At 40.1% G+C, this 19,091-nt stretch overlaps 1 protein-coding gene across 1 annotated transcript; it reads left to right on the plus strand.

Annotated features, from left to right (window-relative positions):
• Positions 1-709: 709 nt before the first annotated feature.
• Positions 710-9,905, plus strand: LOC121505676 (alpha-2,8-sialyltransferase 8E-like). The gene is made up of 7 exons (XM_041781174.1): positions 710-795; positions 2,491-2,568; positions 4,007-4,081; positions 5,119-5,260; positions 6,402-6,514; positions 6,630-6,719; positions 9,446-9,905. The coding sequence occupies exons 1-7, from the start codon at positions 710-712 to the stop codon at positions 9,903-9,905; spliced, it is 1,044 nt and encodes a 347-aa protein (XP_041637108.1).
• Positions 9,906-19,091: the final 9,186 nt, after the last annotated feature.

Genomic DNA, 19,091 nt, shown 5'->3' on the forward strand with positions numbered 1-19,091 from the left:
TGCAAATGTGTGCTCAGATCTGTAAGTGTAAGCATTGGGTTTTGTTGCCCTCAGTGCAGGCTCACAGGCAAGGCTGCCATCCTCATAGCAAAGGCATCACACAGAAGGCAGCGGTTTTGACTTAATGGACTCCAAAATCCTATCACTACAGTGATTGAATTGCCATTCATACTAGACAGGGCTTCATTATGTTCTGTTTTTCAAACAGAACTCCCCTATACAACGCTGTGTGAGCCGGATGATCTTGCCATTTTTTAACATTTGTATTTCATATTTAAAGCAAATGCAGAGGGCGCCACAAGCCACTAGGGGGCCCCAAAGCTGAATGTTCAGCTTCATCTGAGGAGAATTAAAATTACCTGCCTTTATCCCTTATATGCTTAAAAATAAATATAGGATATACTGTACACACATTTGCAGATCTGTGCACATATTTGCAGATTTGTGTACGGATCTCCATTAAGTGGTTTTGCGACAATAATAGCTCCAGACAGAGTTGGCTGAGAGACTTTTTGTGAATGCCAGGAAGTGGAGTCTCAGTTTACAGTTACACCTCACACCTTGATTTACGCTATCATGATTTGGGAGAGCTGCACCTACCAGGATTATATCTGATATAAAAAGATGTTTTAGAGCTGTTGTTGCCTTTTCCAAAGGAAAAAAAATCAAGTGTAGTAGAGAAAGATTTGAAGAAATCCATCAATTTAGGATGAAGTCACTTTTTTCACCGATGATCAGTCTTTTGTGTTTGGTGAGCATTCTGATCACTGTGGTCTGGTACCATGTCAACAGCAAGTGAGTGTTTTCTGACCTTTCCTTTTGGTCCCTTTATTTCTTATTCATGATTGTGTGTATTAAGGTAGCAGTTGTGTCTGTGCTCTAAAACAGTAGAGCTCAAAGCATAAGAAATTCAAATTAATGTGGAGAAAGATTACTTTAATGTGAAACAGCCTACCTGTCCATTTGTTGTATTAGGAGCAACAGTGAATGTCTTTACACTTTTTGTTTAATAATGCCATGGTAATTACATAAAGCAGAAGTAGATAAATAATGCAATGCAATGAGGTACACAAATGAGTAACTTCCTGCCATCTATTAAGGGAAAAAGCCATCCAAACCTACCTGCCCATGTGTGAAAAAATAACTGCAATCAAGCATTTGCAATAACTGGCAATGAGTCTTTCACATCACTGTGAGGAATTTTGGATCACTCGTCTTTGTAGAATTGTTTTACTAAGCCACACTGGGAGGGTTTTCCAGCATGAACGGCCTGTAACAGGTCATGTCACAGCATCTCAATTAGAAATTAGTCCTGACTTTAACTGGGCCATTCCACAAACTTCACTGTTTTTTTAAACCATTCAGAGGTGGACTTACTGGTGTGTTTGGGATTATTGTCCAGCTGTATAACCCCAGTGCGCTTGAGCTTGAGGTCTGATGACTGTACATTCTACATCAGGATTTTCTGGTAGAGAGCAGAATTCATAGTTCCATCAATCACAGCAAGTGGTCCAAGTCCTGAAGCAGCAAAGCAGCCCCAGACCATCACACTGCCACCACCATGTTTGACTCTTGGTATGATGTTCTTCTGATGAAATGCTGTGTTATTTTTACTCCTGATGTGACCATGTGCACACCTTGGGCATTGCATCCATCTCCCATGGAAGCCATTTTTGGTGTCCATGAGGTGGTGTCCCAAGAAGACGACACCCCAAGAAGACCTGTCAGAACTTAGGCTGTCTCTACAGATTAGCACTCAAGGATTGCAGGATGATATGGCTGACGGCTCTCTGCCCAGACAGTCTATAATGGACTGCATGCAGCCAATCTCAGGCCTCAAAGGGCTGCCATTTACGACTCATTTACGCTTTTATGGCAATCTCAATGCAGAGGGATATCAAGATGAGATTCTGCAACCAGTATCTATCCCAACTCTCCACAGTCTAACTGAACTCTATCCTCCAAGATGACAATGCTTGCGCCCACAGAGCGGGGTTTATCAGAGACTACCTCCAGGATTTGGGAGTGGAGAGGATGGAACGGTCTGCCAGCAGTCCTGACCTTAACCTCACTGAACATTTGTGCAATCAGCTTGGGCGTGTCAGAGCGACCAACACAACCACATTGGCTGACTTGCATGAAATGTTGGTTGAAGAATGGGACGCCATTCGACAGTAGTGTGTGACCAGGCCGGTGACCAGCATGAGGAGGAGATGCCAGGCTGTTGTGGCTGTGTATGGTTCTTCCCCACACCACTGAGGCTCCTGTTTGTTGAATGAATAAATTGCCAAAATGTCTCTTTTCTTCAGACCTTAATCATCCGATCCACCAAACAACACCAAACAAGAGTCAATGGCAGAATAAGCTGTTTGAAGCTTCTTCTTGGAATTTAATTGTCTACATATGACATCCAGATTTTTAAAAAGCCCTGATTAGATTTTATGTTCTTTGTTTGGCCTCTTCACTGATAAATCATTTCCATATACTCAGCACCCGTGTGGACCCTCCCTTACCGATCCCCCAGAAGAAAAGTCCCCCGAAGACCTTTAACCTCTGCAAAAGCTGCAAGTGAGTACAAACACCATCCATGCTTCTCCTGAAGCACCATCTGTTTCTTACATAAGGAGGGGGACTCTACAAGCCCATGGCTTCTCTCTACTCCTGCATATTTCTTTAATCATTGTTATTGATTTGAAAATTATTATGCACTGCATGTACAACCCCAATTCCAAAATAGTTGGGGCGCTGTGAACAATGTCAATAAAAACAGAATGCAATGGTTTGCAAATCATCATAAACCCATATTTTATCCACAACAGAACATAAACAACATATCAGATGTTGAAACTGAGGCATTTAATCATTTCATGAAAATATACGCTCATTCTGAATTTGATGGCAGCATTGCATCACAAAAAAGTTGGGACAAGGCAAGTGGTGCTAATGAAAAAAAAAGCAGCCAGAGGAACATTTTGCAACTAAGTGGAAAACTGTTCTGCAGTCAGATAAATCAAAATTTGAAATTCTTTTTTAAAACCATGGATAAGGGATTATCTAGGGGCAAAAGCCTGCATCTCTGACGGTATGGGGTAGCATTAGTGCCTATGGCGTTGGCAGCTTATGCATCTGGAAAGGCAGCATCAATGCTGAAGAGTAGATAGAGGTTTAAGGGCAAAATATGCTCCCATCCAGAAAACGTCCCTTCAGGGAAGACCCTGAATATTTCAGCACGACAGTGCGAGTGCATTCCACATCTGTCACAACAGCATGGCTTCACAATAGAAGAGTCCGGGCGCTCTCACAAATAGAAAATGTTATAAAACGAAAAGTCCTGCAAAGACTTAATTATGGCCCCGTCCCTATTTTTTTGAGGTGTGTTGCTGCCGTCAAATTCAAAATGAGGTAATATTTTTCATGAAGTGGTAAAATGTCTCAGTCTGATATGTTGGTTATGTTCTATTGTTGGTAAAATGTTGAGTTATAAGATTTGACAGTCATTGCATTCTATTTTATTTCTATTTGTCCCAACTTTTTTGGAAATGGGGTCCTACTGTATTTCTTGCTCTAGAATTTTTTCCCCCTTTTTTAGATGTGAAATGAAACAAATGAAAAATAATGAATGGGATGTAGAAAATAACTTACTCATCAACCGGTGGCTCAGGCCCACATCAGGCCGCCGGAAGGTTTTTAAATTCAGAAAACGTGGGACACTATGTTGTGGTATCAATTTTTTTATTTTTATTTAAACTGCTACAGCTTTTGCAGTTGTTTCTAGTGAATATTCAACCAGGAGTTAGAGCGCACCACTTTCGTCAAGTTTTGCTTGTTGTGCTGAAGAGAAGCTGAAATGACTGCTCCTGTTTTACGAGTGAAATGATGCTTGTGTCTTATCTTGTCTACATCTAATAATGGCAACAAACTTGTAGCTGTCTTTTAAATTAAGCCTTATTGTTATCCTGTTAAAAACCCTCAACCAGACAAAACTTTGTGTGCATTATTGTCACAGGAAGATAATTGGGAAAATAATGGAGGATTACAACAAAACCTGGCACAAGCAGCAGGATAACAGCCACAAATTCAGGTAAGAAAACTTATTTTGAACTTTTAAAAAACGAAAGAAAATAAAAACTGAAATTGCACATACAACAGTCAGTCCGTGTACTAATATGCTTCCCAACCCTGACATGCCAGATCGACTGTTACAAATATCCACTGCATGGATTTATTTACATTCATCTGGGAAAAGTCCCATAGAAAGTGTTTGGGAAGGGCAGGACCTTTCAAAAATATTCTGGCCATTCAGAGCAACAAGACAAAATTTCATTGTACGTACATGTTACTCTGAGAGGCTTGGTGGAGCTTAATGCTGGTGTTGGGAGATGTGCAAAAACATCTTCTCTACCAGGACAAGCTTTCATTCAGTTCTTTGCTCTTGTTTCAAAAAGAAATATGATCCAGTTCTGATTAAAATGACGCTTTCCTATAGCTACATCCGAGCTAACAGCTACATTAGCAGCAGCAGCAGCAGTATACATCCGCAAGCCCAACTTGTAACAACCACAAACCCATGTCGAAACAGACTGGGTGAAGAGCGAAACAATATTGTCCAGTTGTTGAATGTTACCCTGTTCTGACAAAATCAACTGCCCCTTTCCCCCGTGACTCTCACAAACTCATCCCAAAGCAGGTTAGCGAAATAGCGAAAGCATCTTTCCCATCGTGAAAAGCTATCACTGCTGTTTTAATTCTTTATTTCATTCAGAAACGTGGTCAAGTTCTGGTAAAATTGATGCTATGCTAGACCTATATTGGACCTAATCACCGAACTGGAGGTATGTGTTGCAAACGACCCCGAATCCAACTAAACCCTGCCCATAGCCACCACCTTGTTCTCCTCAAATGAAGCTGATTGGTCCGAATAGCAATCAGTGTGGCAGCAAAGTTATGGGTTGGAGCTTTTCAAGATGAATTTTCCTGATGGCAGAGATGGAGTCTGGCAAATTCAACTGCTTTGCAAGGTCATCTCAACCCTGCCTTCACTCATTTCCTGCTTTCTTTTAAATAAATGAAACTGATGAGAGAGTGAAGGACTATTCTGTCTACATGTGGTTTCCCCAGATCTCAGCTGACCAGGGAGTGCCATGGTTTTGACAAAGCCATCATAACTCAGGCAAACACTCCAGTGGGATTTACAATTGTGTATGGCTTGCATGAGAGGACCATCCAAGTGGATTCAAAGCTTTTCAGCACCTTTGCAGCGGTATAGTTCATTTTGTTTGTTTGTTTGCTTCATGTAACCAAATGCATCTGCTGTATCATTGTCACTCCTCCCCAGCAGGTTAACAAGGTAGGTCATAATAGGTGTAGGTCAGGGGTGTCCAAACATGTCCCGCGGTCCAATTTTGATTGGCCCGCAGCAAATCCTGGAAATAAAATGAAATATGGCCCACATTTGCTTGACTGTACTGTACTTCATAGTTTCAGCATAAGACAGTGCTACCATGCTAATTCTGTAAACAAACATCTTGACAAGAAGAATTAATTGATATGTTTTTGTGACTAAATGAAGACAGCTTTGTACTACATAAACATATTGGCAACCAAAATAATAATAATAATATCTTCTTTTCTAACTCCCTGATAGGTTATGGCAGCAAATAGCAGTACCAACAATATTATGGGGGACGGAGCCAGTCGTAGCTAGGGCTAAAAGGGCCCCCTGAAATTTCATTGGCATCCCCAAAAACCTGGAAATTATTGACTATTTGTATTGTTAGCCATTAAATCCTCCACCCCAGCTCCTCCTTTATTCTGCCTCTGACCTTATCAATGTCATATGCCTCGCCTTGCGGATAATAAAGAGGCCCCAACATCCTTATGTATTTCTGTATGTGGCCCTCGGTGGAGAAAGTTTGGACACCCCTGGAGTAGGTAATCGTATTTGAGCTCTCTGATCTATTCTCCAACTTCTGGTTTGTCTGCTTGATTTGGCCATTGGTCTTAGGATGATACCCAGTGACAGACTGACAGAGGTGCCCAAAAGACAGCAGAAGTCCTTCCATTAAAGAGACATGAACTGTGGGCCTTGATATGACACAATGTCCAGGGGATAAGCTGCCAAGTCAGAATAAACCTCCCTGGTAGCGAATGAATACACGTTTCTGAACCCCAGGGACCGTAGCTATCCCCTCATCATCCTCAGATGGCTAGGTGGTCTGGTCCATTTCTGACTGAAGCTTTGCAAGATCTAGCTAAGCCATCGTCTTTTGCAAGGTTATATCCATTGATTAGGGCACAAATATCTTGTGCGTATCATAAATCCCAGCATATGATAAAGAGAATAACATCATCTGTATAGATATAATTTTTTGGCATGGCATTTTCCATTGGTTGTTATTCAGGAGCATCCTTTCTTAAATAGAACATTGGACACATGTTCTGTTGTTGGGAACGGAGGCATCCTGGCTGACAGCGGCTGTGGACGGATGATTGATTCAGCTCAGTTTGTATTCAGGTGAGAAAGGGTTCTGTGGCTGTAGACTGAACGGCTAATGACTAAGTGACCCACCAGATTTCAAAGCATCTATGTTCAAATTCCCTTAAAAAAGTTTCCTCTTTTCATTAAACAGGTGCAACCTTCCTCCTTTGGAAAATTATGAGAAGCATGTGGGCACAAAGACAAACCTTGTGACGGTAAACCCAAGCATCCTTAGACAAAAGTGAGCAAAATAATGAATTTTTAGTAGTTTGTCAAATATCTTTCTAGCTTGTATTGGTGCTTGCACTATTTCATGAGCAGATCCAAGCTCTGTGGAGATACATGAAAGGTAGCACACAGCATCAGTGCAGCTGGTAACACACAGTTTAAGGAATGCGGTCAAGCAGGGTGAAATGTTAGCTCTTTGGAAGATGATGTGGCTCTGTACCAATTGAGAGGTTGATGACCCAAATGTGAACTGACTTAACTGTTTAGGTTACCAGCGCCTGTTTCAGTATGTTGACTCCATTTCTAGAGGAACTCTGTCAACAACTTTTAAAGCTACTGGGGATTCAGAGCATGCTGTTACTTGGTTTGCTGACTATCTGACTGGAACCCAGGCTTTAATTAGAAGGTGGTTCCTCCAAGGCAGGGGTTCCCAAGCTTTTCAGCCTGTGATCCCGAAACTAACAGCGTCAGAGATCAAGGACCCCCACCTTCCCTTAAGGTGGATTAAGTACACTATGTTGCACAAAGCCTCATATAAAACTCACATTTTAGGTAGTTTTCATAACTTTTAGTTACATTTAAGCACAAATTTCACTGGATAACTACGTTTTTATTTTGAATGGAACATTTGTAACAATGTTTTTTTTTTTAATAATATAAAATATATAATTATGAATCGTATTCCCTGGGGTCCTGACCCCCAGTTTGGGAACCACTGCTCTAAGGCAGAGGTTCCTCAAAGTTGGGGTCGGGACCCCATTTGGGATCGCGAGACACTGAGAGGGGGTCTCCAGAAGCCTGAAATACCTAAGAACACTTTTGAGTTACACTATTGCCACTTAACACCAATTTTGCCTAATTTTAACAAATTTTTGCAACTTATAAACCTTTTTTTTTTCATTTTTTAACCTGTTTTTGCCACTTCTAAAACAAATCTTGCCACTCTCTGCCTATTATTGGCTCTTTTGACACATTATTGCCACTATTAAACCCCTCTTTACCACTTTTTAAGCCACATTTCACAATTTGATATGCCAATTTTTGCCAGTTTCTGACTTTTGCTGCCTCAAATAACCCTTGTTGCCAGTTTATATCAATTTTCATCCCATTTCACCAAATTTCCACCTATTTGCCACTTTATCGCCATTTTAGCCACTTTTGAATCCCTTTTTACCACTGAATATGTACATTTTTGCTGCTTTAACCCATTTTTGCCTTTTCTTGGTTATTTTTTGCCACTTTTCCCCTATTTTTGGCATTTCTAAGCCATTTCTGTTACTCTAAAATTTATTTTCACCACTTTCCCCACCATTTTGTGCCATTATTAACTCACTTTAGCTATTTTTTTTTTACATTTCTAAGAGGGCTACTTAGTATACAAATGAATTAAAATTTGTTTCTTTGATAACAGTGGTTATTATTCAGGGAAAATCTTAAATACCACAGCTTAACTTTACAATACACCATGATTCTGCTGGCCCCCAGTTTGGCTTGGTCCCAGAAAGCTCTTCCATTTCCCCTCCTAATGGGCGGCCTTGTCTGCACATGACTATTCTTGAATGTGCATGGCTGTGTTCAGCCACCTTCAGGTAAAGTGGGGGTCCCTGGTCTCTGGTACCTTTATTTTGGGCTGAAAAGGTTGAGAACCCCTGCTCTAAGGTACTACAAATTGAGATGGGGGTGCCACAAGGTTGGGTACTAGGCCGTTTGTTCTTTATCATCTACAGTACTGTTAAAAGCATTTGTCCCTTCCTGATGTCTTCTGTTTAACATATTTGTCTTACTCTAATGTTTCATGTCATAGAACACATTTCAATATGATAAAAGGATAGTCTGTGTAAATACAAAACACAGCTTTTAAATGAAAATTTTATTTATTAAGGGGGGAAAAATACATCCAAACCTACCTGGCCTGATGTGAAAAAGTGATTACCCCGTTGTTAATTCATGAATTAACTGTGACAGACACATTTTTGGAAAATCTGAGTTCAATATCATTAGCAAACACCCAGGCCTGATTACTGCCAGACCTGTTGAATCCAGAATTACCTTAAAGCAACACATCATGGCACCATCTATAGAAATTCAAAGTCATTGACATCTGTCAGTCTGGAAAGGGTTACAAAGCCATTTCTAAGGCTTTGGGACCAAAGAGAACCATGGTGACAGCCATTATCCACAAATGGAGAAAACTTGGAAGAGCAGTGAACATTCCCAGGAGGGGCCTACCAAAATTACTCCAAGAGCGCATTGACGACTCATCCAGGAGGTCACAGAAGAACCCAGAGCAGCATCTAAAGACCTCACTTGACTCAGTCAAGGTCAGTGTTCATGATTTGACAAGAAGAGAAAGAGACTGGGCAACAATGGCATCCATGGGAGAGTTCCAAGGCCACAACCAATGCTGATCAAAAAGAGCACAAAGGCTCGTCTTACATTTGGCAAAAACATCTTGATGATCCCCAAGACTTCTGGGGAAATATTCTGTGGACTGACGAGAAAAAAACTGAACATTTTGGAAGGTGTGAATCCTGTTACATCAGGAGTAAACCTAACAGAGCATTCTATCAAAAGAAGAAGGTAATCATAGGGATGTGAAGGGTGATCATAATGGCGTTATTGGGTTTAGGGATTTCTGGCCTGAGTATTCATCATCTCAGTAGACCATGAATATTTGAATTCATGTAAAGCTTGTGCGCTCTTTGTCTTATAGGTTGATATCTCTTGTTTTTTTTAAAGGTATGGGTCTCTAATGAATCGTCGCCGTCCATTTGTGGACAGTCTGCGTACATATGGCAGTTCTATGCTCCTCCTTCCTGCTTTCTCCTTAGTCTGGAATACTGATTTATGTGTGCGAGTCGTTTACACCATCGAGGACTTTGGAAGCCCAGTGAGGCCTGTCTATTTTAACCCTGAGTACTTCCACAATTTGGCTGCTTTCTGGCAAAAACAAGGCCTGAAGTCAGGGCGGCTGAGCAGCGGTATATTGATGGTCAGCCTGGCACTTGAAGTCTGTGAAAATGTGCATGTTTATGGGTTCTGGCCCTTCAGTAATCACCCCTATGGACTCTACGACCTGACACACCACTACTATGATGACAGGCAGGCTGACAAAGTACACGCCATGCCAGCTGAGTTTGAACTCTTAATGAAGCTGCACAATCAGGGGGTTCTGAAACTTCACCTAGGAGACTGCTGATTCGATAGAAGCACGGACTGCTGACAGAACAGAAGCAAAGTTCCTCAAAGAGACTTTGTTCATGTTTGTTTGCCATGCTTAGAGTTGCACAGGTGCATCAAGAAGTAAAACTTCCATATATTATGGATTCATCTTATACAAAGAGAAACATTTTAAGACTTCTTTTAAATGTTGGTGATGACCTTACAGCTCACAACAATAAAAAAAAAACACGATCTAAAAATATAAGAGTATTAGGAAACATCAGTCCAATGGATCCAAATGGATTCATAATACAGAAATGTTGACTGTCTGTGAAACTATGTTCATTTATGACCTCAGTAATAGGTTGAACTACTTTTGCACAAATCCTGCATCAAAGTGATGTGGCATGGCGCCAATCAGTCCGTGGCACTGCTGGGGTGTTACAAAGCCCAGAATGCTCTGATAGCAGCCTTCAGCTTGTCTGGATTGTTGAGTCTGGTGTCTCTCATCTTCCTCTTGACATTTCCCCAGAGATTCTCTATGGTCTTGAAATATTTCACTTTATATGAGATAAATCTAGAATATATGGGAATTTAACTTTCTTAAGACAGTCACAAGAAAAAATGAACTTCCAGGAGGCTGTGATATTGCCACATTGCATGTAGTATATGAAATTTTGTGAGTGTGTTTTTACATCAGGGTTTTTCCACTTAAACTGGCATTTAAAGAGTTAAATTCCAAAACTGAGCCAAACTGTTGAAAAATGCATTTGCAAGAGCCACAACCTAAGTGGTGGAAAGTGGCAATTAAAATAGGTTAAAGGTAGCAAAAAAGGTCAAACAGCCGGATACACTAGGAGAAAAAGTAGCAAAATGTGAAGAAAGAGTGGCAAAAAGGGCAGGAAGTGGAGAAAAAATGGAGGAGAAGTGACCCAAAAAATGAGTTGACGGTGGCAAAAATGGTCCCAAAGGGCCAAAAACATGGCAAGAAATGAGTGAAAAGTGACTAAACTGGGCAAAAATCTGAAAAATGGGCAAGAATTGGCTTCAAATTGTAAAAGGCAGCTTAAATGTGCGAGAAGTGGCAAAAAAGGGCAAAAAAAAAAAGGCAAAGAATTGCAAGATACAGGATAGAAGTGTCAAAAATGGGTGAAAAGTGACAAAAATAAGTTGCAAAAAAGAGCTAAAAGCAGCAAACACTGGCAGAAAGTGGCAAAAATGGGTGGGAAGTGATCAAAATGGATGGAAAGTGACAAAAAATGAGTTAAAGGTGGCAAAAATGGTCCCAAAGTCAGAAAAACATGGCAAAAATGAGGGAGAAGTGACTAAAATGGACAAAAAGCACCAAAGAGTGGCAAAATGGGCAGGAACAAGTGGCATTTAATTGCCAATAGCTGGCATTAGAGTTGTAAAAAGGGCAAAAAAACTGCAACAAGCTCTGTCTCTCTGCTGCCATGTGATTGGCTGATATTTGTGTAAATAAGCGGCTGAACAGGTGTACCTAATAAAGTGGTCAGTAAGTACTGGTTTCCATCTGAGACCATAACAGTTAAAAGAGAAGTCCTGAGCTTGGTAAAAAGTTGTAATGAATACCAGTTTCCAGTAGACGGCGCCACAAGACTGGACACATTGTTCTCACAGTAGACATCTATTAAACACGACTTACATTTAAGGCCTAAAACGTCTCTTAAAAGGGACATCCTAATATTTATATGAGGCAGAATGACTTTAGTCCTGCCAAATTAACTGAAGGATGAGCAACCAAATGGCATCTGTCACTTATTAAGTTAGAATATTTGTAAGTAGTGAAGTTAAAGTGAATGTAACTGATATACAGTAACTTAAACTCTGACATTTTTTTATTTCAACATTCATTAAAATTTTTCAATTTTGCTTTTCAAACATAACAATAATCAGGACCATCTCTGACCAGATTTTTCCTGTGATTTACTTGAGTGAAACTTTGTTGAGTCTGGTGTCTCTCATCTTCCTCTCGGAAGTGGATTTTGTCCTTCAAGGTTCGGGTCAGACCAGTTGGCTGGCCAATCAAACACAGTAACACCGTAGTCAGCAAACAAGTTTCTGATAGTTTTGACTTCGCTGTGGGCAGGTGCCAAGCTCTGCTGGAAAATCTCATAAAGGTTGTCACCAGATGGATACGTGAAGTGCTCTAAAAGCAGCAGCAGATGGCATATGACACCAAACCATCACTGACTGTGGACACTGAAACACAGGACTTTAATCCCCTTGGATTCTATGCTTCTCAGATCTTCCTCTGGACTCTGGGGCCTTGATTTCCAACTGAAATTCAAAATATACTTCGATCTGCAAAAAATCTTTTGGACTACTGAGCATCAGTCCAGTTCAAAAGCTGCTTTTAGCCAATTTTAGAGTCACCAATTAACTTAATGAACATGTTTTTGGTGGTGGGAGGAAGCCAGAGTACCCAGAGAGAACCCACAGGGAGAAGCAATCTCCACACAGAAAAGTTCTGACTGGGAAGCAAACCAGGGACCTTCTTGCTGTGAGGCAACAGGGCTAACCCATGCGCTGCCGTGCAGCCCCTCAGCAGTAACCTCCTGTGGCTTATCTTCCTCCTGAAGGGTATCAATGATTTTCCTCTGGACAATATTAAAGAATAAATATGACCCTCACATTCACCAAACATCTATCAGAAACAAAAAAGAAACTGAACAACTGCTATCTCCTCTATCATGATGATATCCACAGAGATAGCATAGCATATACAAAAGATATATGTGCACAAATGAAATAGCTAAAAGGGTGTACTTGTTATATGTGCATGTGCAATATGTACGTAACATTCAAAACATAATACTAAACAAAGACCATGGATGAGATGAACCATAAATATTTACAACATATCAGTAATTTTCTCTAAAAACTTTGACAAGCATTGATATTTGATGTTTTAAAATAATGTAAATGAGCTGTAGAAAGGTCCAGCTGCACAATATCCCGGTAAGCGAAAAGCCATTCCCTCACCGACAGTGCATGTGGTGGTTTCCAACGACAGGCTATCATTCTTTTAGCGGCTGTAAAGCCAGCAACAGATGCTTATTATTTACAGTTAGTTTTTACAGATGGGGTGTCATAAAATGAAAGCAAACACTGTGAGTGAGGGATGGCTTTTCCAATTATATTCAACATGATACTCAAGACATTGTTCCAAAATCTATTAACCTCTGGACACTGCCAAACCATATGATAGAAAGTAGCAAAAGCATTGTCTGGACAAAAATCACAATATGGATTATCTCTGAGTTTCATTTGTTGTCATCTTCGAGGAGTTAAGTAAGACCTGAGAATAAATTTGTAGTGCATCATTTGATGATCAAGATTCCTAGAAGACAAGGATACATTTGACCGTATAGTGTGCCAATCTAGATCCGAGGAGATGTTCATATCCGTCTTCCCGAGTCTGTTAAGTAATTTGTATGAATTTGTATTTGTATGAAAGTTTATTTGTAAATTTATATAATTCAGAGACAATACCATTGTTTTTACCTTTGGTGTAAAAAATAACATGAAGAGGATAATTTTCTAACTCACTGTCCCAAGGAACACCTTGAGCACGCATTGCTGCATGTTACTGTAAATAAAAGTATAAAGTGCCCAGCAGGTTATAAGACCTATCCAAGTCATGAAATTCACGAAGACCCTTTCTCCCTATGATGTCTTTAAAAACACAGACTCCTTTATCCCTCCATTTTGGAAAAACAATTGGCTTCTTCTCGATTAAATGAGAATAACTGTGAAAAATAGGAGATTGAGCAAAAAATTTATTTCGAATTTTGGCAATTTTCTGGACTTTATGCCATATAGTAAAAAGATATGAAATTATTGGCCCAAAATCCCAATTTACTGTTCTATGGGGTATATTGGAGTATATCAAATTAGACAGGCTATGTGGATATATTAAATGTTCTTCAATGGGGCGCCATGACACCAGAGTCTCTGAGTTTAACCAAATAAAACGTGGACCCAAAACAAAACACCATGAATACCGTTCAAAATTAGGCAAATTAACGCCTCTTGATGATTTATATCTTTACAGGGTAGATGCTTTGATTCTGGGTTTCTTTTTGTTCCATAAAAAGGTGCTAATAACAGAATGCAGCTTCTTCCAGTAACCACCCAGTAGAGCTAGAGGAATCATGGAACTGATGAAATTGATGCGAGACAATATGTTTATCTTGATGACTGAAAGTCTAAACTGAAAAGAAGTAGGGAGCATACCCCATCTTTTCAGGTCGCCATCAATATCATTTAAAACTTTATTATAGTTATCAGTAGTTAGTGAGTTAAGGGAGGGATGGATGGACACTCCTAAATATTTAAATTTGCCAACAACTGGAGTATTAAAGAGAAGTGTCTAATCACCCAGTCCACCCAGTAGCATTAAAGCTGATTTTGTCCAGTTTATCTTATAACCTGAGATACTGCAAAAGACCTCAAAAATTTTAAAGAGATGTGGAAGGGGTTTTAGAGGGACATTTTGTAAAAATCAAAATATCATCCGCACACAAAGAAATATAATGTGGTGTATTGTGAATGATGATTGGTTCAAAAACCTCCGATTGTCGTATTGCCTGAGCAACAGGTTCCAGAGACAGAGAAAATAAGAGTGGAGATAAAGGGCAGCCCTGATGAGAGGATCTTGAGACTGGAAACCTAGATGAGCAAGTGTTGCCCGTTATAACAACTGCAGAAGGGTTAGCATACAGTAACTTAATCATAGAAATAAAGATATCACTGAAGCCCATGTGTTGGAGTACAGACCATAAATAACACCATTGCAATCGGTCAAAGGCCTTCTCGGCGTGTAATGAAAGAATGGCACTTTGATCTTCTGAACCCGAGGCTGAATCTATGATATGGAGTAAGCGACAGACATTATCAGATGCTAGTCTGTATTTAATAACAGATAGAACAGTTGAAAAATGCTATTTATCTTTATGGAATCAGATGTTTTGTCCCCCTCCTTTGTCCTAACTGCTGATATATTCGCTAGATTATCATTTTTCCTCACCTTATGAACAAGCAAATGACTAGGTTGAGCACTGTTCATATAGTAATTCTGCCTAATGTGGTGGATAAAAAAATTCTGCCTCCCTTCTTAACAGGCTATTAAGTTCATCAAGTAATTTCCATCGCTTACAGATGTTTTCATAAGAAATATTTTTTAACATGTCTTGCTCAAGTGCTACAATTTCTGATTCCAGAGATTTAACATGATGTTTTCTAGATTTGTTAAGATTTGATGCAAACGATGTAGCTTTATTTCTGATGCAACCTTTAACCCCATTCCATAACACACAAGGATCATCAACTGATGGACTATTTATTGTGATGAATTCATTAAAGTCAGCCTCAAGCTCTCATCTAAAAGTGTCATTCTGAAGAAGAGATATATCAAAACGCCAGCGGACAGCCCTAGATTGACTAACTCATAATGAAAAAGTGTATAAAACAGCCCTATGATCAGACAATGAGATGGAGTCATTTCAGTTCTGCGGATGTCACTGAAAAGAGTTTTGGATGCAAAAATATAGTCAATTCTTGAAAATGTTTTATGTCGAGCAGAGAAAAAAGAAAATTAGGTAGAAGCATTCATTGTACGTCGAATATCATTCACACCATGATCAACAGACCATTTCTGTAGTGCAAGCCAGTGGTTGATCTCTGCTTTCCGTTACTCCTGTTCTATCGATGTCATGGAGCCAAACAGCATTGAAGTCAGCCCCTATCAAAAGCTGATACTCTGGAAGTTCTATTAATATAGAGGCCAGTGAATCATAACAATGCTGGTCAAACCAATTTGGAGCATAAACACAGATCAGAGCAATTTTAATACCCTTATAAGCTGTTTCAAAAGTGATTCGACCATCATCAGGTCCCCTGTGCCCGAATTAGTATAATTTAGGTTACGTTTTGCAGCTGTAAAAAGCCCTTTGCTCTTTTTGATATAACAGGAGGAGGCAATTACATGATAGTAATTATTCTTGAATCTGTGAACATCGGCGTCAAGAAAGTGCGACTCCTGTATGAAAGTGAAGTAGATATTTTTTCTATAAAGGAGGTTCAGAGTACTCGTACCCTTTCGGGGTAAATTAAGGCCCTGTGAATTCCATGACAGAATATTAATATTGTTCAAATTTGTTAAATATGAGTTTGACATACAGATACACAAATACAAAAAGTCCAGCTTGGTAGGATTGTGAGAACAAGTGATACCTGGACCCGCCCCCCCCCACCCCCAAAAGCAGAGGCACTTAATAATCAGCGGGCACTGGCGTTGTACCTTGCCGGTGCTTGGATAAATGTCCAAGCCGATGGCACCTCATCAGCTCCGGCGGAGTTGGTCCGAGGGCAGGGAACCATTCAGCAATCTTCTCCGTCAGGTAAGCATGAGCATTTGTGCCTTTGGCGCCCTCTTTAAGGTTAAATATGAGCAGGTTATCCCTCGTGCCCTGTCCTCCATTCAATGAGTTTGGTTTCGTGGGTTTGTAGGTTCTTCAGACATAAAGCTGTTGACTTTTCCACATTGGCGACACGCTCCTGAAGATTAAGTGTTTCAGTGCAAATATTTCTTATCTCCTCAGTGTGCTGGGACAGAGTAGCGTGCATACTGTCGATTCATTTCTCCAGTCTGTTGAAACGAGCTTCGGATTTCTCATCAGCTTCCTTAAAATATGTTGCCATTGTTCCCTCCATTACTTTCGCCAGAGCTGTGTTTTCCTCACCGAGCTCTTTGTGAAGTTGAGCCATAATGTCTTGTTTGGCAGCAGTAGCTTGTCTTGTTTTTCCCATTTACTTTAGGCTGTAGTTTAAAAAGTTCACGTTCATACAAACAAAGTAGAAAAAACTGACTGCACAGCCGTTGATTTTCTCAAAAGTTTGTGGGGGGTGGACGCCGAGGATTACTATGCTGCCGCCATGACACCAGAAGCCCGGAAGTTAAGGTATCTTAAAGTTAGCTGTCGTATTTGGTTGAAATCTCCATTATTAGGGTTGTGCAAGTAGCACCATCATAGAACCACCTGTTGATACGATTCATTCAAACCTGCTTGACATGATTCAGCTGGTCACTATGACATCTTTGCAATATGTTCCATATGATCCATCACATCATGTGACTTTTATAACTATCACAATTCAACAGATAAAGTGTCTATGGGTATCATCCTGGCACTTCCTGCACACCTCGGTGTAAGGTAGTGTCAAGTCACTTGTGTTTTATTAACAGTGCGTTCTCTGGCCTGAATTAACTGGATATTTTAGGTAAGAAAAAGAGCCAACCTGCATGCTTGTTAAAGTAATTAATCTTTTTGGAAACAAGTTTAAAATGGAACCTTTGAAGTATTGTCAGAAGGTGCCGCCTCGGTTTACATTTACGACTGATACAATTATTTACTAGATGATGTTATGGGAAAGCTGCACCTGTCAGGATTACATGATATCACAAGAACTGATGTTATCTTTTCTGAAGGATGCAATCGAGTCTTTCTGTACCAGAATTTCACTTTCTAGATATTTACATTAAATACTGATGAAGAAATACACCAACAGTATTTGTATTTTTAATTTTTTTTCAAAGCACATAGATGGGGGGAAGAAGTATGAAGTCACTTTTTTCACCCTTCACTCTTTTGTGCTTGGGGAGCATTCTGATGACTGTGGTCTGGTACGTGTTCGACAACAAGTGAGTGTTTTTCTACCTTCCCTTTCCTTTTATATCTTATTTATGTTTGTATCTAATAAGGCAGCAGGCGTGTTAAGGCTCTAAAATAGAAGAGATTAAAGCAGAAATTAATGTGGAGAAAGACCACTTCTTTAATATAAAAGAGAGCATCTGTTCATATGGTAAGTAACTTCTCTTTTTTCCATTCACAATCAATGCCATAAATTAAGAAGATATCTGGTTATTTCCCACAGCAAAAGCGTTGTTGTAGGGATCTTATATTATATCTGCATAAAATGGCAAGTCAGGGGTTAAACAGCCATACTCCTTACACAGCTGCATGAAGCCATTGTTATCAGCTACACGATATGGCTTAAGTCTTTATCATTAAAGCACAGAAGTGCCGCATGTGCCCTTTTGATCCCGGGTAAAGTTGAGGGCAAGTTTGACATTGTCACTCAGTGCTGGATGATGTGAGCCAGTGCTTGGAAAAGCATTTAGCTTCTTTTTTTCTTTTTTCTTTTGCATCACTATCACACTTAAATGTTTCAGATCATCAAACTATTTTCACATTAGACAAACATAACCTGAGTAAATACAAAATACAATCTATCAAGGATCATTTCGTCTATTACCGACCCACCAACCCACCATCAACCAACCAAACAACCAACTTTCCTACCTACCTTCCCACCAACAAACCGACCTACCATTTTCCTACCTATCCACTTACACTATATTGCCAAAAGTATTCATTCACCTGCCTTGACTCACATATGAACTTAAGTGATGTCCCATTCTTCATCCATAGGGTTTAATATGAGATCGGTCCACCGACTTTCCACAAGGTTTAGGAGTGTGTTCGTGGGAATTTTTAACCATTCTTCCAGAAGCGCATTTGTGAGGTCACACACTGATGTTGGATGAGAAGGCCTGGCTCTCAGTCTCCACTCAAATTCATCCCAGAGGTGTTCTATCAGGTTAAGGTCTAGACTCTGTGCAGGCCAGTCAAGTTCATCCACACCAAACTCTCTCATCCATGTCTTTATGGACCTTGCTTTGTGCACTGGTGCACAGTCATGTTGGAACAGGAAGGGGCCATCCCCAAACTGTCCCCGCAAAGTTGGGAGCAATTGTCTCCACTTTGTTATAATACCACTGACAGCTGACTGTGGAATAATTAGGAGTGAGGAAGTTTCATGACTGGACTTGTTGCACAGGTGGCATCCAATCACAGTACCACGCTGGAATTCAGTGAGCTCTTGAGAGCGACCCATTCTTTCCCAAATGTTTGTAGAAACAGTCTGTATGGCTAGGTGCTTGATTTTATACACCTGTGGCCATGGAAGTGATTGGAACACCTGATTTCAATTATTTGGATGGGTGAGTGAATACAACCTATGTGCTAAAAATCCTACTTACCTTCCAACCCACCTACCTATTGACAACCCAGCAGCCAACAAACCTGATACCCACTTTGTGCATACCAACCTACCTACCTACCTTCTACCAACTATC

This window comes from Cheilinus undulatus, linkage group 23 (genome assembly GCF_018320785.1).
Source record: "Cheilinus undulatus linkage group 23, ASM1832078v1, whole genome shotgun sequence".
Taxonomy (NCBI): Eukaryota; Metazoa; Chordata; class Actinopteri; order Labriformes; family Labridae; genus Cheilinus; species Cheilinus undulatus.